The sequence below is a fragment of the Notolepis coatsorum genome (genome assembly GCF_963971535.1).
Source record: "Notolepis coatsorum genome assembly, chromosome: 6".
Classification (NCBI taxonomy): domain Eukaryota; kingdom Metazoa; phylum Chordata; class Actinopteri; order Aulopiformes; family Paralepididae; genus Notolepis; species Notolepis coatsorum.
In genome coordinates this window covers 100492209-100512636 of record NC_140170.1, presented here as the reverse complement: position 1 = coordinate 100512636, position 20428 = coordinate 100492209, and the positions used below count along the sequence as shown (strand labels likewise).

Genomic DNA, 20428 nt, shown 5'->3' with positions numbered 1-20428 from the left:
TCATTAAGGCCTGCTGGAGAGGAGTTTTTTGGCACAGGGATTATAGTGGACATTTTGAAGCAGGCAGGGACCACGGACTCAGCCAGGGATAGATTGAATATGGATGTAAATACTGGGGCCAGCTGATTTGCACAGGACTTAAGTATTCGTCCTGTTATCCCATCTGGGCCTGCCCAGGGAAATGCCCCCATGCCAACAATTTGCCTTTCAAGTGTAAGTAGTTTAACTGTTTACTTTTGTTGGTTCATCACAAATATTGTGATGAGGTTAGTTAGTTGCTACATATCACTACTGTTGACACTAATAATGTGCAATGTGATTTTTCTTTTCATGGGTGGAACAAAAACAAAACTTCCCTACTGCACAGCAGGGGATTATGTTTGGGTAGTGGGGTTCGCTTCTGATTGTCTAGGTACTGAGGACTGTTCAGATACAGCTGACCAGGTGATGGGGTGATACGGTGATAAGAGGGGGCCAGCTGTGCTCTCTGTTATCATCAAACATTGGATAATCTCACTAACCAATCAGATTGAAACGTTGCCGGCTTCAGTGTGCAGGTATCTTCTCTTTTTCATTTCCTTGACTCCTTTCCTTGTATCTTGCAGTAGTCAAGACAACTTACTATGTTTCAGCTTGACCACAGCTACATTATTGCTAGCTGTGGTTAGAGAATGAAACATATTAACTAATGAAAATAGTAAACATTACTAAAAAGCAGTCGTCAGCTGACACACAACAAAGACTGTTACGCAATGGCGTGATGAAATCACCTCATGGCGGAGTCCCTGAGTGAGCAGCCGCGGTACTGTAAGCTTCCAGTGCATCAAGGTGGCAGCGTAATCTAAACAAATGGAGCTGCTGCCAGCTGCTTGCCCCTGCTCAGCCTGAAGGACGCGGGAGGAAGTCAGGCAGCGGTTCAAGCTCTGTTGAGACATAACGCCGGAAGGATGACAGTCAAGTGTGGCTTGGAATTAGATTTCTCACAAGATAGAGACACAGTCACCCACCCCTCCTACAGCCAACAGCAAGTGCTACGCGAAACAAATGACAGCTGGAGTCACTGTAACTCAAAGAGTTGAACAAAACAAAAAATATTCTCCTCCATCTTTCATGAAGTGGTGTTTGATAATTGAATAGCCGGCTGAGGAGTGAGAGGTAGAGAGAGAGAGAGAGAGAGAGAGAGAGAGAGAGAGAGAGAGAGGAGAGAGAGAGAGAGAGAGAGAGAGAGAGAGAGAGAGAGAGAGAGAGAGAGAGAGAGAGAGAGAGAGAGAGAGAGAGAGAGAGAGAGAGAGAGTGAGTGAGTGAGTGAGTGAGTGAGTGAGTGAGTGAGTGAGTGAGTGAGTGAGTGAGTGAGTGAGTGAGAGAGAGAGAGAGAGGGAGAGAGAGAGAGAGAGAGAGAGAGAGAGAGAGAGAGAGAGAGAGAGAGAGAGAGAGAGAGAGAGAGAGAGAGAGAGAGAGAGAGAGAGAGAGAGAGAGAGAGAGAGAGAGAGAGATGATGGGAGGAGGTTGGTTACCATTAACATCACCTCACTTTTCAAATGCATCCAGCACCTGTCCAACCGGTCTGTAGGTAGGCATTGACATCAGTGGGACATCGGGGCAACAAAGACCACTGTAAATGTTGTTGTACGAGACTGTGTTGTCTCTTGCATTACACAACAATAGATTGGACATTGAATAATCATACCTGAAAAATATAGCACTGGCTCTATTTTATTTATAGACACACACAATAGAATACTTGGTAAATAGATGATTACCTGTGCTCAGTGTGGGCTGCCGGCTATTGGACGTCTCAATGCCTGCTCCAATCAGGTTCATGATCTTTTCAATCTGTCAAACGAGACAAGCAAAAGCATTTACGGCAAACATTACCCATGCATTGTCAAAAGCAGCAGGCAGAATAGACAGCTGTTCACAGCTCACATGTTCATTTAAAGATAGATTCATACAATCATGACTACAGGTGAACACAAAAGCTGTGTTCATGTACAAACCAGAGAGACACGCACATTAAATTGTGTTTCAGTTGGTAAAAATACAGGCATAAGCTAGCATAAAAAAGATAGAGGTAGCAAGGTAAGGTACATCACAATTTTTCACATTAGGATCAGTAATACAAATAATAAAATAGAATAGATAGAGTAAAAAAGTGCGTATTATTATTATTATTATTATTATTATTATTATTATTATTATTATTATTATTATTATTATTATTATTATTATTATTATTATTATTATTATTATTATTATTATTATTATTATTATTATTATTATTATTATTATTATTATTATTATTATTATTATTATTATTATTATTATTATTATTATTATTATTATTATTATTATTATTATTATTATTTTATTTATTTTGTCAACGGTGGTTGGTGCAGGGGTTAGGGGGTAGGAGTTTTTTTTTATTTTAAATGAGGCAAGGGCAAGCCAATGCATGTAATTGGCAAATAATTTAAATGTATGTTTTATGTGCATTGTATGTGCATTGTATGTCCTGCCTTTTCTTCCAAAAAATGAAAAAAAAAAAAAAAAAAAAAAAAAAAAAAAAAAGTGCGGTTTGATTCAGTTAATGTAATGTAGTTAATGTAGAGAATGTTATAATTCCAAGCTCTGCGTTGCCTGGTCAATCCTTTTTTGTTTTTGTTGGCCATACTGTATTGTACTACGATCCCAAATCCAATGTTATATGGTAGCAGTTTGAGAGTGTGGTTAGCATTCGGCTCTGAGGTGGAAGTGTTGGAGTTTGGAGTGCGAGTGCAGCAGGGCCAGGCGGACTGCTTTGATGGATTACCAGCTAGTAGACCTACGGGGACCGCAATTCAATGGCAGCCCACCACTCAGCAAAACACGGCCGGGGTGATAATGTGAATTACAGTCTACCGCCTTGGAAACTCTGAGGCACGGAGCCCCTTGGAATGTCTGCAACGTCTGGGTCCAACACTGTATAAAACAACCTTCGAGAGGGAATCAGAGCAGGTAATTGATTTCCCTCTCAAACCTGCAGTTTTGCTTCAAGTTTAGGTTAGCAGGAAGCTGCATGTTGCAGATGACATAAAGAAAACGGAACTATATGCGAATAAATAAAACATTAAGAAAACAGAAAACATGTCAATGTGTAAATGGCTTAATGCACTGTGTAGGCAACTAAGCATACTGATTGTGAGATGTGTAGTTCTTCCTCTTCTGTCTCTCCTCGCTAAGGGGAACAAGCAGGCGCGGGATGCGTTCATTTGGCCTCGACTGGGCTCTGATTATTTATTTATTTATTTTATGTAATGATCCAAAATGTGCACCAGACAGGCAGAGTAAACGCTCCAGGACTGATGATACGCGTGTTATATTTAGGTTCTGAGAGGGAGAGGCAAGGCGGGCAGAAGCAAGGCGAGCAGAGGCAAGGCGGGCAGAGGCAAGGCGAGCAGAGGCAAGGCGGGGAGAGGCAAGGCGGGGAGAGACAAGGCGGGCAGAGGCAAGGCGGGGAGAGGCAAGGCGGGCAGAGGCAAGGCGGGGAGAGGCAAGGCGGGCAGAGGCAAGGCGGGGAGAGGCAAGGCGGGCAGAGGCAAGGCAAGGAGAGGCAAGGCAAGGCGGGCAGAGGCAAGGCAGGGAGAGCGAAGCACCCGGTGGATTTGAAATTCTAAGTGAAAATCTTCCCAAGTCTGGGAGAGCGAGCTAAATTTAGAACAGGTACAGTACTCCGTTCCAAATCAGTGACGAAATCTGCGCATCATCTGACTGTAAGAGAGCCTGAAAAGCTGAATCTGCTTTCACTATAGTGACACCAGAGACATATAGTCAGGCTTATTTGATGTAATATTTAGTGTTTAAAGCCCCTATGCACTTGGCTAGTGGCATCAACACTCTGGAAAAGCCTTGATTCATTTGGAAGTCATGGCACGTGGGACGCATGGCATGTGCCTCCAGCGATACAGCCCTCACATATTCCACTTTGAATTAACCCAGTTACATTCTATATCACACACGTACCCGGAACACCATTTCATCTAAGGCTTAAGTGCACCTTTCATATACCTCATTCCAAATGCCGATTTTTAAGGAATTCTGCCTCATTACAATTAAAGTGCTGAAATATACGTTAGAGTGCACACACACACACACACACGCGCGCACACGCACACACACACACACACACACACACACACACACACACACACACACACACACACACACACACACACACACAGCCATCCCTCGTCAGATTATGTTGAGAATAGGAATTTGAGATTAACCTAATTTATCGCTTGAAAAGAAACATTTATCAGCGAGATTAATCAGATTAACTATACATGTCTTTGTAAACTATGCTTTTAAACCACACTATGGCATCTATCTTTTTTAAGAATGATATCATAATTAATTAGCCAGTAGTAGGGTATGCATGTATTATGTATCAATAGTAGTAGTGTCACGATTAATCAAATTGACCCTGTTAAAGTGCATGCTTTAGCTTGACGTCAGTGTGCATTCGTGGGAAATATAAAACGCAAGTAATTTAAGTGTACATTTCAACTGTCAATTTGTGGGTGAAAATGTGTCATTTTGGATGAATCTGTTACTTAAATAATGGTTAGTATCAGCTCTATGCTGGAGAGAGAGCCCTCATAGACATGGGTTGAAATAGCAGCTAGTTTACTTTCTGTGGAATGTATCTGATGAAGAGTGCACTTAGTTAACTTGTCTTGCAATGAATGGCAAAGGACCGATGTGAGTCAACCGTTAAGATCTAATCACAAAGAGATGCAATTGATAGGGCAGTATGAAGTGAATGGGGCCGAGTGGACTGTATTATTGAATCAATTGTGCTCCTCTCAGAGTGATAGCGCTGCATTCAGAAGAATACATTGTTAATCCTCTTAGCCAGTATTTCAATCGCCGGGCTCGTCCTGATGCTACTATATTCCCAACCCAAAGGCCTGAGATAGACTGCTCTAAGGCTTGGACTTGACTTACCCTTGACCTAAACACCTGAGCAAAAAGACCCAGAGGTCAGGTCATGTGATTGGCCAACTTGTATTTCAACTCCCTGGCAACCTGGTTGGTATAGACCTGGGGAGTAATGTTCCACTGTAATTCCCCCACTGTAGCCGCCCAGTGAAGGTGAAACGATCAGTGATTATGGTCAAACCATAGGGTAGGTTCATAATATTCGACGGAGGGATTGTTACACAATGGTTACACAACCAATAAAGAAAATTTTTTAACTTAATTCTTTAGATTCATATAGTAATGGTTTTGGTTACTCATTTCTATGACATATTACAATACCCATAAGCCTTGCCAATCTTCGACCAATCACAACAGCACAACAACTCTGACAGTAGTATCCCTTGTCATATCATTTGCACTTCGCCGCCGTATCTCTTTTCCACAGATCACCAACCATGAAAGTTCACAGCCAAAACTTAAAGAAATTGGTATTGAATAACAATCAGTCAGGTATGTCAGGTCATTGTGAGTTTGCAATTCCAATAGTGTAACTACTGTGTTGTTTGTAGCCTAAACCTCTGACTGAATAAGTGAAACCATATGAAAACAGCTACCTTGTAGAAAATATATTGCTAGGTAGGTAGTGTAGAGGTTAAAGCACTCAGTCGTCCCTACGAACACATTGTCAGTGTTCAGTGTTCGCGGGTGGGAAGCCGGTGGGATATGAGTCATTGTAATCTTCAGCAGGGAGGGGATCTGGGGGAGATAGTGTGAACCTCTGTGCATGTTGTCAGGTGAAAAGAAGCCGCTGGCAACTCCACATGTATCGGAGGAGGCCTGTTGTAATCTACACCCTCCCCAGACCGACAGTAGGGTAGTCTACACCCACCCCAGACCGACAGTAGGGTAGTCTACACCCTCCCCAGACCGACAGTAGGGTAGTCTACACCCTCCCCAGACCGACAGTAGGGTAGTAGACACCCACCTCAGACCGACAGTATAGGTAGTCTACACCCACCTCAGACCGACAGTAGGGTAGTAGACACCCACCTCAGACCGACAGTAGGGTAGTCTACACCCACCTCAGACCAACAGTATAGGTAGTCTACACCCTCCTCAGACCGACAGTAGGGTAGTCTACACCCACCTCAGACCGACAGTAGGTAGTCTACACCCTCCCCAGACCGACAGTAGGGTAGCGCAATGAACAGGATGGAATTGGCATAACGACTAAATTAGGGATGGGAGAAAAGGCAAAAAAAGAGCATAGGCAAAACTCTTCCAAGAACCAGGCAATGAAGATGAAACCAGAATGTTGATGTAACATTACCGAAAGTGTTAGAACTAAAGCCCATTGATATCTATCCCCCTGGAAATCAACATAATCAAGCCATTTCAGATATTCAATCTGCTTCCCCTGAAATATTACGTATAGACACCCATCAGTCACATCTAGCTGCTCTGATTGGCCCCTCAGTCACATCTTCTCTCCTCTCTCTCTCTCTCTCTCTCTCTCTCTCTCTCTCTCTCTCTCTCTCTCTCTCTCTCTCTCTCTCTCTCTCTCTCTCTCTCTCTCTCTCTCTCTCTCTCTCTCTCTCTCTCTCTCTTCTCTCTCTCTCTCTCTCTCTCTCTCTCTCTCTCTCTCTCTCTCTCTCATTAGTCAGGTATGGAATGCAGGTGTGCTGCTGTCAGGGAGCAGCTTATGACGTCTCTGGGGGCCAATTATGTCAGTGATATAACCCCACCGCAGATGTCAGATAGTAACTTCGTATTTCCCAGTTAGTCGTGCTCTCTTGTATAGTTCCCTAGTCCATTGTTCTTCGACCGTGTCTAACCCTTGTTGTCCTCCTTCCCCGCAGTCCTACATGGCTCTTCACCCTGATCTCTGGCTCTCGATAGACGTGCTCTGACCCCTGTCTGCCTGACAACTCTCCTTGCCTTTTCCCGGATCGTATGAGGACCTGCACCCGTTTTGACCCCTGCCTGCATGGCTGACTACCCTGGCTGTACCCGTGTATCGACTCCTGCCTGTCTGATTCTCCTGTCACGTGCATGCCCCTAGACTGTACGAGTACTCCCCCCATGTATCGACCTCTGCCTAAATACCTGACTACCCTTTTCTAATTAAAGCATCAAGCATTTATAGTGTCTCGTGAACAGAAGTTCAGTAGTGAACTCTCAACATACTGAGAGTTGGCTGTGATACTCATGACATACAAATATCTGAGAAGTATATAAGTATGTAAGAATAAAAGGTAAAGAACGAGATAATGTGAATAGAAAATAAAGGTGATGGTCTCGTCTGCTGGACAGGTGAGACATGTATGTATCAATAATAACACAATCACAGGTCAGTCACATACTGTATACTGTATCAATAATAACACAATGACAGGTGAGACATGTATACTCTATCAATAATAACACAATGACAGGTGAGACATGTATACTGTATCAATAATAACACAATGACAGGTGAGACATGTATACTGTATCAATAATAACACAATGACAGGTCAGACATGTATACTGTATCAATAATAACACAATGACAGGTCAGACATGTATACTGTATCAATAATAACACAATGACAGGTGAGACATGTATACTGTATCAATAATAACACAATGACAGGTGAGACACATATACTCTATCAATAATAACACAATGACAGGTGAGACACATATACTTTATCAATAATAACACAATGACAGGTGAGACATATGTTACTCTATCAATAATAACACAATGACAGGTGAGACATATGTTACTCTATCAATAATAACACAATACAGGTGAGACGTATGTTACTCTATACTCAATAGTAACAATAATAACACCCCCTGGTATAATACACATTCTATCCTAAGTCAACCCCATGTACAACTATAATATACCTAACTAAGTCTACTCTGTACAATGTGCAATAGTCCATACTGAGTCTTAGTCTACCCTGGTATAAGTAAAATATTAAGTGGATTATCAATCAATATAAAATATGCTTATACAGTACACATAAGATCTAAGGTGCTAGTAAATTAATGAGTGATGTGTGAGTCATTGTGCAAGGTGCACCAGAGGCTGTGCAGGGTTCAGTAGTTGTCCAACAGTTCCAACAGTTCTCAAGTTCTCCAGCTGTTAGTTCTCCGGCCATTGGCCAAGTCGGTCCTTGCCCACAGTTCACATTCAACAATATTAAACATAAACTCCAGAGGTCTAGCATGGTCGAGTGCATCCTACAAACATGTATTTCAGCTGAATATAAATTGATTGTGCATCTCACAGTGAATATTCTTGTTCAAATTCCTGACATTGAGCATAGATGACAAACTTTACATAGGAAATCACAGCATGCATTTTTCCTCTAGTGGTTCAAATGGAATTTTTATGTAATAGTGAACTTTTTCTACAGATGATGTAAGAATTACCACCCCCTCTGCCCCGCTCCCCCTCTCCTTTAACTGCCAAAACAAACTGTATTATTTAGTGCTGTCAGGCGATTAAAAAAATATTTGTAATTAATTAATCTAATTAATCGCATTTTAATTTGCATGACCATTTTAGGCCTTATATTCTATAATCATATTTCAAATGGCATGTGTCCAGATGGCATAATTCAGTACTGTATCTACAAAACCTTCTGTTTAATCATCTTCCATTTATTCATTTGCTTAGATTTTTCAGGTCTGGTAAATTTTAGCATGGTGTTATTCACAGTCAAAGATTTAAAAAAAATTTATTGATATTCTCATTACAATTTACTCAAGCCTAGTAACAGACACAGTATTTCTGACACTGCACATTCCCTGAGATCCATAGATGTCCCTAGAATCAGATACCAAGAACATGCAAATGGACCATATTAAAAAAAAGTCTGTAAATGTGTATTCTACGTTCTTATGGAATTAATGAGATTAAAATAAAATAAAAAAGAAACATTATTAATTTTGAGTTAATTTTCATAACACGATCATTTGCTCTGTAATTAATTAATCTAATTAACGCGATAAACTGACAGCCCTAGTATTATTATATATCTTTCAAAATGGTAAAGAGGGGGGCGAGGAAGAGCAGCCAAAACTGAGGGTGTCATCATCACACTAACAGCTTATCCCAAGAGACTGTTATCAGGATAATCAGTTTAAATGGGCCGCATCAAGAAAAGAACATTACTTAATTAAGCATTACATCACGCGCAGGAGTGGTTTGTGAACAATAAACCATGCCTAGGGGTGGTCGTTAGACCCCCCTAGGCATGGTTTATTGTTCACAAATCACGACTGCAAGTGGTGTAAAGCTTTTATACAACTGCCACATTCATCCAACCTTATTTCTATACAATAAACACACATTAATCGAAGATTTATTGAAAAAACCATCCGCCAGAGAAAAGTTGTTCCCACAACTACAAAAAAGACAATTTGACTCCATGTGGAAGCAGATCGGAAGTGCATCCAACCAACTAACACATCCAACTGTGTATTATTGGAATGATTGAGAGAAGTTGCCTCATGTGGAAGCAGCTTGAAGTGCATCCAACCAACTAACACATCCAACTGTGTATTATTGGAATGATTGATTGAAAATTGTATTACCAGATGCAGAATGGGTACAATACAGTACGGCTCAATACACACAATTGTTAAGGGAATGCAGACCTACTTTCCATAGAACTTCATTCTTAGATGCTTCTATAGAAAGTAGGTAAAACAAATTAAAAAGTTTTCTTTGCCCTATAGGAAAAAAACGTTTTCTTCGCCCTATTCTTTTATTTATTTTTTTAAACCTACTGTAGAGGGCCTAAACTTAACCAGTTGGAAACCAAGCGTACAGTAATAAAATTAGCAATCAATCAATCAATCAACTCAATAGGCCATGCTCACTTAGAACAGCGCAGCACCCAGCTCTCTCTCAGTCTGACTATCCCCCGCGTTGCAGGCAGAGTGTGTGTGTGTGTGTGTGCGTGTGTGTGTGTGTGTGCGTGTGTGTGTGTGTGTGTGTGTGTGTGGGGGGGGGGGGGGGGGGGGGTGGGGGGGTGTGGCGGTGGGTGGAGACTAGAGCGAGCGCTGACAGTCGAAAGGAAAAAAAAATTGAAAAAAAATTGAAAATTAATCAATCAATCAATCCGCGATTTTTCTTTTGTTACAGAATGATTCAAGACCCATCAATTACATCATCCAACATTGTTTAAACGACTAAGACATTCGCTGTGACAGAATCGCTTGATATTTAGTCGTTTAGTCGCTATCAACATATCCATTTGTAAAGATTATTGTCCACCTTCTTGTGATCCGGCGGATTGATGTGATGTGATTCGGTTGTGGGCGGGTCCTGGGCCAGCAAGCGTGGACTGATCGCAATACATACATGTAAATGGACTGTTTCAGCCAATCAGAATCGAGAAATTTGCATGCCGTTGTATAACCCTACTCATAATTTGTGTAAATAATGATTCATCATCAACGGTTAGCTCTGTGTTATAGTCATTAAACAACAATCAACAGCCTTCCTGTTTGTTAATTCCTAGATGACAACATTGTTCCAACGTTATAGTCCATTAAACGTTAAAGCAAATTCAGAGATTTGCATCTAAACACATTATACATGTTAGAAAATAGTTGCTGAAAACATGTGAAAAGAGTCAAAGTAATGAAAAAGTCATGGCTCGATGACACACTGGAGCCAGCATAACCACTCCCCAAACACTATACAAATTACAGTACATTAGCATGGTTCTGATAGTAGCTTGAAAGTGTAGCATAGCAAAACTATTGCTAACCATTTCATGTATGTAAAAAAGTAAATTGAAGATTTCTCCAAGGTCCATTTGCATGTTCTTGGTATCTAGGGACATCTATGGATCTCGGGGAATGTATTCACAGTGTCAGAAATAGGCTTGAGTAAATTGTAAAGAACCAAAGGAGAATATCAAATTTCTTTTTTCTTTCATTCCCCCCCCCCCATCTTTGACAGTGAATAACACCATGCTAAAATTGACCAGACATGAAGAATCGCCACTGAGCTCGTTCAGTACCTTCTTGAGATCATGTGTACACAAAATCTAAGCAAATGAATAAAGGGAAGATGATTAAACAGAAGGTTTTGTAGATACAGTACTGAATTCTGAGATCCGGACACATGCAATTTGAAATATGATTATAGAATGTAGAATATCAGGCCTATAAATGACCTTATTGATGATGAAGACTTTATTTCAGACTCAAGGTCCATATTACACATATACAAAACGATAGGTTATGTAGATAACCTAGTTATATTAGTATAGGCTAAGCTCCCGCTCTGAGCCTTACGAGATACTCTATATCGCCTGTGATACCTAATGTATCTCCCACGAACAAAAACACATGCACCCCACCTGTATGGGGCCCCGCCCCTTATGGTGGCACCACCCATATAATCATGACTCTGGTCATGACACACCCTTCCTCGCCAAAAAACCCGTCCCAGGAAAAGATCCCTCAAGAGGGAACTCAGGGCGCGCAGAGCGGGAGCTTAGCCTATACTAATATAACTAGGTTATCTACATAACCTATCGTTATATTTCGTATGGCATCGCTCCCGCTCTGAGCCTTACGAGATAATGGGGAAGAGCGGGTGCGAGACCCGACAGATGTACCCCCTGAGGACCCGTAAGCCCACATCAAGGGGTGCGGGGAGCCCTGTCACCCCATCCTTCCTAACGAAGGGGGGGCGCAGTCAACTCCACCTGAATGCGAACAAGAGGGAGCCAGAACCCCTTGAACACACCGTACAGGCGGAACCACGTGTGACTCAACACACTGCGGCCCATACCCATACACTCCCGCTACCCGACCAAAGGACGGGAAGCAGGAAAGGCCACAGACCCCAGAACCGCCTGGGAGACAGAACCCCCGGTCATGTCCATGAGGTAAAACCTTACAAAGGAGCCCGGGGAGGACCATGAAGCTGCAGCACAGATGTCCTCCACCGAGGCCCCACCCAGGAGAGCGGCAGAGGCAGCCACCCCACGAGTGGAGTGCGCCCTGACGCCCCCAGGGGGATCCTGCCCAGCCAGCGTGTAGCAGAGGGTAACACCCTCGCACAACCAATGGGACAGGCGCTGCTCCGACAGTGCCTTACCAGCACGAGCCCCACCGTAACAGACAAAAAGCTGGTCGGTAACCCTGAAATCCTGAGTACGGCTGAGGTAAATCCCCAAGCACGGACTGGACATGACAGGTGAAGGCCCGCATCTAACTCACCAGTGTGAGGAGGAGGACGAAACGCCTGAACCACAATATCCCGGGAGCGGAAAGAACTCCGGATATTCTCAGGCACGAAAGCAGGATTAGGTCGCAGAGTGACACCGCAATCGGTCCGAAAAGACAGGCACTCTGGACGTACCGAGAGAGCACAGAGCTCACCTACGCGTTTAGCGGAAGTGACAGCCAGAAGGAACGCGGTCCTGAAGGACAGCTGTCCCAACGGCGCCCGCTCGAGCGGCTCAAACGGGGCCAAGGACAACCGACCGAGGACCAATTGAAGATCCCAAGTCGGAGCCAAGGAGCGTTGCACCGGCTTAACGCCGTAAGCGCGACAGTGGAGGGAGCATGCGCATTCCAGATGGTAACACCATCAGGATCAAGAACCTGCACCCCTCAACGTACCCGTCCCAACAACTGACCTAACAGATGTATGGGGAAGAATCCCTGGCGGCACGGCATCGGTCCCAGACCTGCCTGGCCATGTCCAGACGCAATCCTCACCCGTCAGGATGAGGGCCGCCCCGCGACAGTACACCTGCACCCACATTCTCCCTGCCGGGGATGTGGGGAGCCCTTAGGCCGCGCAGATGGAGGACGCCCATAGCCAGCCGCCCGCCGCCTGGTGCAGACAGGGGGAGCGTACTCCTCCCTGTCTGTCGATACACGACACTGACGTCGTATCGTCCGTCCTGATCAACACCATTTGTGGACCAGAAGGACCGCTTTCAACACCAACACATTGAACGTAGCGCAGACCGGGCAGCATGGTTTGCCAGCTGCCCCCTACTGCGTTGGCCCGACGCATCACCAGCGAGGGAGGCGTCGGTGAAAACGCGACGTGAGACAGCGCCGTAACCGTCCTAGGACGGAACCTCCCGAGCGTGTTGACAACACGCTCCGAGATGGATGCCCATAGCCCTCCAACCGTTGACTGGGAAGAGGAATACTCTACATCCAGTCTACAGCAACCCCAGGCTGGTAGAGACCTGCCTGGTACGAGACCTGACGATCCACCTTGACCGCGAAGGACCAGAACGTCATCAGGGCAGAACACTCCGTAACCCCGGATGACGCAGAGGCCCCAGTGCGGCCTCCACGCACTTGGTGAAGATGCGGGGAGCCAGAGAAAACCAAACGGCAGCCTCTGGTACTCATACGCTAACCCTGCAAAGGAAGCGTAGGTAAGCCCTAGGATGGAAGATCGGGGATGCGCATACGCATCCTACAGGTCTATGGAGGAGAACCAGACCCCCACCTGACAGTGTTCAACAGGTAGGAGACGATCCAAAAAATGCTGAACCTTCCCATGGGACAGGTCCAGCCTGGGTCTTACACCCCTCCCTCCCGACTTCTCGGGCAGAGAACACCGGGAGGAGAACGCCACGACGATGGCTTGCTTCGTCCACAGAGATTGGATCTCGTCGACCAGAGCTGTCCCTGCTGGAGACCCCGACAACAGGGTCTGTACCAAACCTGAAAACGGGTGGGGTTGTGTAAACACAAGTCCCCGCCTCACCATTCTCTCCATCTACCTCGACATATGGTACTGCCGTAGTCATATGTGACGACACTCCCAACGCACCCGCCGTCACGTGGCGCAGGTCCGCCAGGAACTGTAGATAGTTGGCCCGGTCCCCCCCGCTGTGCGAAGACAACCCTGGAATCGTGCGAGGAGCACGTTCCGTGTCGGAACACCTGACCCTGACACCACCCACGAGGCAATCGCACCCAAGGGGGAACCCCGACAGAAAAGGGCCTGTCTGATACGGGGGGCTTCCGATCAAAAAAGCCCCCCCACTGAACACCCCTCCAGAACATGCTGAAGGAGTTGTTCCGCAGCCGGACATGCAAGGTGTAAGGCCCCCATGGGTTCCTACACACCGTAGCCCTGCAGTGATATCACTACCACCCCAAACCATGTGAGCTGCGACCACTTGCCAATATTCCAGGAGTGGGAGCACCAACATGATACCTGGCCTGGCGAAGGCGAGGCCGGGGAAGCCCGCACTGTGTGCCTCAAAAGGTTTCGAGCCCCCCTGCTGACAACACTTAAGTTGACAGACGTAACACCAGGCTCAACCAACACAGTTCAAGGTGTGGGAGCCGCTTGACAGCACAACATTCTCACGGACAGACCCAGGCTCAGCCATCAACTGGGTGTCAGCCCCTGTCTCCATGAGAAGCGAAGAATGGGGCCGCATACGCTTCAATGAAGGTTCGCGGCCCGCAGCCAAAGGAGAATGCTCAGAGCCCCGCCTCTGGGGATACCAGAGAGAGGATTGAACGGGGAGCGGGCTGCTCGCGGCAAAATGACGACGGAGTGGTTTACCAACACCGAAATCACCCAAAATGGCCGATCCCTCGGCCGCCAAGACTGTCGGCCTCGCGATACCCTGTCGATTCTCCAACCAGGGCACCACTGGCGGGGGAAACATGGCCGCCTGTCGAGGGCCCCGTCATCGCCGCTGACGAGGCCGTGCTCTCTCTTCTTCTGGCTGCGCGGTGTGAGGCGGTGTAGGGCCTAGGACAATACCGCCCGCGCTCCAGCAGAAGACCAAAATCCCCTGCGGAGAGGGGAACCCTGAGCGGTTATAGCTTGCGGCTGGGTCAAAGCTAATAACGTCAACATCCTCGACGGAGTGGTTTACCAACACCGTGCGCGATGTGTCGACGTCGGCCGGCCCTCAAGGCCCCTCCACCAGACACCATCTCGCCAGGCCGACCCATGGTGTCGGCCGGGCGGGGCATTGTTTCAATATATCAAAAACAAAGGACTGACGTTAACATGGAGCACCAGTGGTGATTGCAAACAGCACCCTCCACTGTGGTGTGGACCATGAAAAGGTTAAATGAATAAAAAGAGCTAAACCACAAAAACTGTAGAATGAGCAAACCCATACACACAAAGTTTAAGGGGAGACGGACCAGACCCGTCTTCATTCAAAATATTCACAACAGAACACCAGCCCTAGTTTAGCCCATTTACCAAAAAAGGTAAACAAAGCCCCCCCCCCGCACTACTCCCCCAGTATACCGATTGACCGTCAGTATGAATGGTTTGAGAGGAGAGAAAGCTGTAGCAAGACAGACCTTCTCATAGCAGAGTGACAAAATGAAACAATAGCCCCCTACACAGGGCCGCCCCAGGAGATGGGGGGCCTCGCGTCTAAAAACGCACAGGGCCTCACATTTCTCCCAAGCGGCCCTGCCCTTATACTACTGCAGCCTAACGCCAGGCAATGTGGAACCCAAGACAACAATTGCCTGTGCACAGACACGCAACATGTTTACCATGTCGGCTGGACCCATAGCCCCACTACCCGACGCCAACCCAGATGGGAACACCGTTCAACAAACCCCGCCGGAACACAAGGTAATACCTGGCTAGAACCTAGCCACGACCTACCCCGTTGTCAACCCATTTACCCGAAAAAGGTAAATAGAACTCAAAACCCCACAACAGCTACCGACTGACCTTCATTGATGAACCGGGCAAGAGGCGGGAGAGTGACAACATCTCACGGCGGAGACATTAAAACAGCATAGCAATTAGCAGTAGTGATAGCATGCGGCAGTAGCGATAGCATGTTAGCATAGCTTTAGATGTTTTAGCAGCACGCCCAAGACAGCTTGGAAACCGTTCCCTGCAGAGAACGTTCACCAAACCATCTTGCCCCTGGCGCCAACACACAACAAGGTTGTGTTAACAACACAAACCAGCATTACTAACACTAATACCCATGCCTGAAGACACAGGGCCTACCTGAGTACAAGCTGGCCCGACAGCCAGCCTTGTACAGCTGAACCTCGATGTGCAGTCATCAAACGAGGAACATCACAGGCCCGTCGTGTCGCCGAAAACATGCGTCGAAGATGCCAGGGGCCAGCAACCTCCGGTAAGCTTCCAACATTATTAATCTTCCTTAATCTTTTACATTCCGCTAGCTCGCATGGTGCAAAGCATCCAGTGCGCTGGGACGAAAATAGAGGAAGGGTGTGTCATGACCAGAGTCATGATTATATGGGTGGTGCCACCATAAGGGGCGGGGCCCCATACAGGTGGGGTGCATGTGTTTTTGTTCGTGGGAGATACATTAGGTATCACAGGCGATATAGAGTATCTCGTAAGGCTCAGAGCGGGAGCGATGCCATACGAAATATAACAACAAGAATACAATAACAAAAGAAACAAGGCCAACAACATAGATTAAAAATACATTAAAATACATAAAGGCATCGGTTCCAATGTTTCCACAGGAGGTGGAGTACCTTGTATCACTTCGTTTTACATCACTAATGGCACCTACAGTATTATCTTGTTTTTTGACTCTAATAAACGACACATACATTTAAACATCAGGTTCCTCAGCAGAGCATGGAAGGTGGGGACATTTTGTAGTCACAAACAAATGGCTTGCACTAGTCCGTCTTGGGAGCTTAAGGAGGATCCTAAATGCATCATTATATGCTACCTGCAGTTTTAAAATGTTTGCTGTGCTATAATTACACCATAGGTGTGCAGTATAAAATGGAGTACAATAGACTCTGAACAGGCTTATTTTTACATTGTCTGTATGTACACATATAACATTTTCATGCCAGCATATTGGCCTGTGCATACAGTTTGCAGCACTGGTGCTGCACATCAACATCATCACACATGTCATCAGTGATATTGTGACCCAAATATCGCATACTCTTCACCACATCTTATTATAGCCAAGTCCACAAACCGTGAATGAAATCTACTGTAAGTACAGTTACTTTTTTATTCTGTGAATTTATCCGCCATTTTTCATCAGATTGCAACACGTTTTTTGCTAGACATTCACATAAAGGTAGATAAACGAACTGCATTCTAATTTATGCCAATAACATTCAGGTTTGTGGCAGATAATCCCGAAAAATAAGAAATTAAAAAGTAAATCCACAAGTCATATGATTGACAGGAGCTGGCTTGAGCTGGGTAGTGTAGTTTTTTTTTATTCCATCGCCCATCGAAAGCCCTGGGTCTCCTCTCCTCTGACTACAAACAAAATGGCGGCCTGCATTTCCATATTCACTAGTTTCTGAATAGATTTCCAAAACTCATATTTAACTAATAACACTTTAACCTATTGGTAAACAAACATATTGCTGAAAATATACACTTTGAATGCTGTTTTGAGTCTTTACTTTTGGCTACATTTGAAAAAGAAACGCAACATTAATTCATACAGTCTATATAGAGATGGATGTATGGCGTGATGTAATTTTTTGTCCAGTAGCGGACCCTGTCAGGCTAAAAAGGTTTTTAATCAACATCTTCAGTTGCCACATCAATGTAAATGTGCCAGAATTAGCTAATGAGCTCGTTTTCATCTGTAGTCCCTGCCTAACATGCATGTTTTTATGGTTTGATACATTTGGTAGTTTATTTTCACTTTACCCCAACTTTAACTCTCTAGATACCATGAAGTAAAAAATACGAGTAGGGACAGTAATAGAGAACCAGTTCCAGTTGAAAATGGGAATCGTATGCCTCCGAGCTCATCAAATCCTTTTATCGACAGTTGCTGGAAACTTAACAAGAAGGAGTCATGGTGGTGATCAGAAAACAGTCCAAAGCATGGCTTCATTTCACGAAGAAAGATGACAACACTGCTTGTAATGTCGGTAAAATGGTAAAGAGTGGAAACATCAGCAATACGCTGAAACATCTTTCTACATGGGCTTAAATTCCAGGAATGCCATGTATTTGACACTCTATGCACAAGTGCTTCCCAACTGAGCAGAACGTCCGATACCGAGGTTACAGAGGGTAAATATAATGTTATGATAACATTAGCGTCACACAGGCAGGCTTTGCAAACCTAAATGAAAACAAATGCTGTACAAATATTCTCTCATTTTATCCATCTTAGATGATGACACTTTTACTACAGCCAGCTCTCAGGCTACAGCTAAGCCTGTGTACGCCTACTTTATTTTCCGCTCAGAAAATGTATCAGGAATCCATAAGGGAATCGATAAAGAATCGGGAATCGGACCAAGAAGCAAAATTGATAATGGCATTGGTATTGAAGTATATTCTGTGAGCAGAGCACTGGTTTCCAATGAAGAATTCAACTGGAGATTGGTTTCAGAGACAATGGCTCAATTGATATAGGTTGTTTTATTCAGCAGGCAAAGCAAAGCAGGTTTCACAGCACAGCAAACGATAGGTCCCTCCATGACAACAGTCTCGGCTAGACTGCGTCCCTAGCAATGGTCAAACCGGGTTCTTATATCTAAATTGTTGACCCCTATTCTCATAAAAAATGAGCTGCTCCAAATCACACGTATTACAAAGGTTTTTTTGATAAACAGGTTTTAACAACAATGGTCTTGTGATCAGGGGTGAGTCAGGGCCCCACCCTAGCTGGTTATCTGGGTTTGTGTGTGTGTGTGTGTGTGTGTGTGTGTGTGTGTGTGTGTGTGTGTGTGTGTGTGTGTGTGTGTGTGTGTGTGTGTGTGTGTGTGTGTGTGTGTGTGTGTGTGTGTGTGTGTGTGTGTGTGTGTGTGTGTGTGTGTGTGTGTGTGTGTGTGTGTGTGTGTGTGTGTGTGTGTGTGTGTGTGTGTGTGTGTGTGTGTGTGTGTGTGTCATATGAAACTAGTGTGTGTGCTCAATTCCTTTGCATTGACTCTGATGAAGGGAAGCTGATGTGCCATAATTACTGGTGTTATTTGTCTAATAGCCATGTGAGTGTGTCTATATGGGTGAGAGTGGGTGTTTGTGTGTTTGTGAGGTATTGTGTGTGTAGTTATTAATATTTGAGTGTGTCTATATGTGTGAGAGTGGGTGTTTGTGTGTGTGAGGTATTGTGTGTATTAGTTAATCAGGTTACACAAAAACCAATGGCCCCTAGCCTTCAGCCCCTCAGACATCTCAAATACACATAATCAATATTATTTGAACTTACTCTTAAATTTATTGGCCATATGAATTAAATGCTACTTCAGTATCAATAAAATCTTATCAATACCCACCCCTAAATGTGAGTTTTATGTTCTACCTGTTAGCATTGTTAGCAATGTGTTATAGGATACCATACATGTCCACTGCACTGGTTTTGCAAATTAATGTTGACACCAACGGTAGGACAACTAATGTACTGTAATGTAGAGACTCTGAGACATAGCGGTAAGCCTGTTCCACTCAGGCTGGTCTGGTAACAGGATTACTAGCTCAGTGTACAACTGGCATTAACCCTTTGATGCATGAATTATTAAGAAACAGAAAGAAAAAAAGAAACATAAATGGATTTTCTGAAAAGTGTCAAACATGAATCTGAAAGAAAATATATTGAATGACCTCCTATGGGGATTTTATGGGGATTTCTTTATTGCATGACTTCTACATATGTGCATTAAATATGGCTGCCCCCATGTTTGGAGCCATTTTTCTACCTTGGTCTACCATGGAGTGCAGTCCCCTATAAATCCCCTATAATTCCCTCCTATAAAGATATGGTGGTGGGGGTGGCAACATTCCGCCATATTATAGCCTGGTTTAACCAAGTGGGTGACCTTAGTTATATAAAAACAATAATAACAATCCTTGCTTGACTGACACAGTGGCCCTGAGCAAAGAGAGAGCTGATATGTGATAATGCCAGATCCCACATGGATGCAGGTGGTGGTGGTGGTGGTGGGGGGGTATCAGCTCCACATTGCCCCGGAGGATGGGGAGGAGAATTTCAATGACAAGACCTTTAATCAGACGCTCAATCAGCGAGATGACTCTCCTAACATTATTCCCTTCACGGTGACACGGACACGGCCTGTCGAATCGTCTGAATTGTGTGATTGTGTGGCGCGAGTACATGGGTCTGCACGGTGTGCGGCGTTCCCCTACACGTTCCGCCTGATGAGGAGCCACACAGAGGCAATGTGGCAGGTGAGATAGAAGCCCACCGCTGCCCCCCTCCACACAACCCCCCCCCCCCCCCCCCAACCACTCACATTCATCTGTCAAAGCAGATCTTAGGATGTGTTCTCTCTGCCGTGGCTCCGCACATGAATTATAAACCAGTGTGTGTGCTGAACACAGTTCTTCTTTCTCAACTCAAATTACCCATGTGAAAAGACGTTTAGATGGTTTTTTTTAGGGGGGGGGGGGGGGGGGGATACTTAACACAATGTCCATTTTCTCATCGATGTTGATACGCCATATTTTGAGTCCTTGTATATTTTCTCTCTC

General features: G+C 44.9%; 1 protein-coding gene across 1 annotated transcript in view; it reads right to left on the bottom strand.

Moving 5' to 3' along the window:
* Positions 1-20428, bottom strand: part of anks1ab (ankyrin repeat and sterile alpha motif domain containing 1Ab) — an 88369-nt gene that overhangs the window by 59417 nt on the left and 8524 nt on the right. The window contains 1 exon segment of the mRNA XM_084316584.1: positions 1761-1833. Within this exon segment, the coding sequence (XP_084172710.1) occupies positions 1761-1833 (73 nt within the window).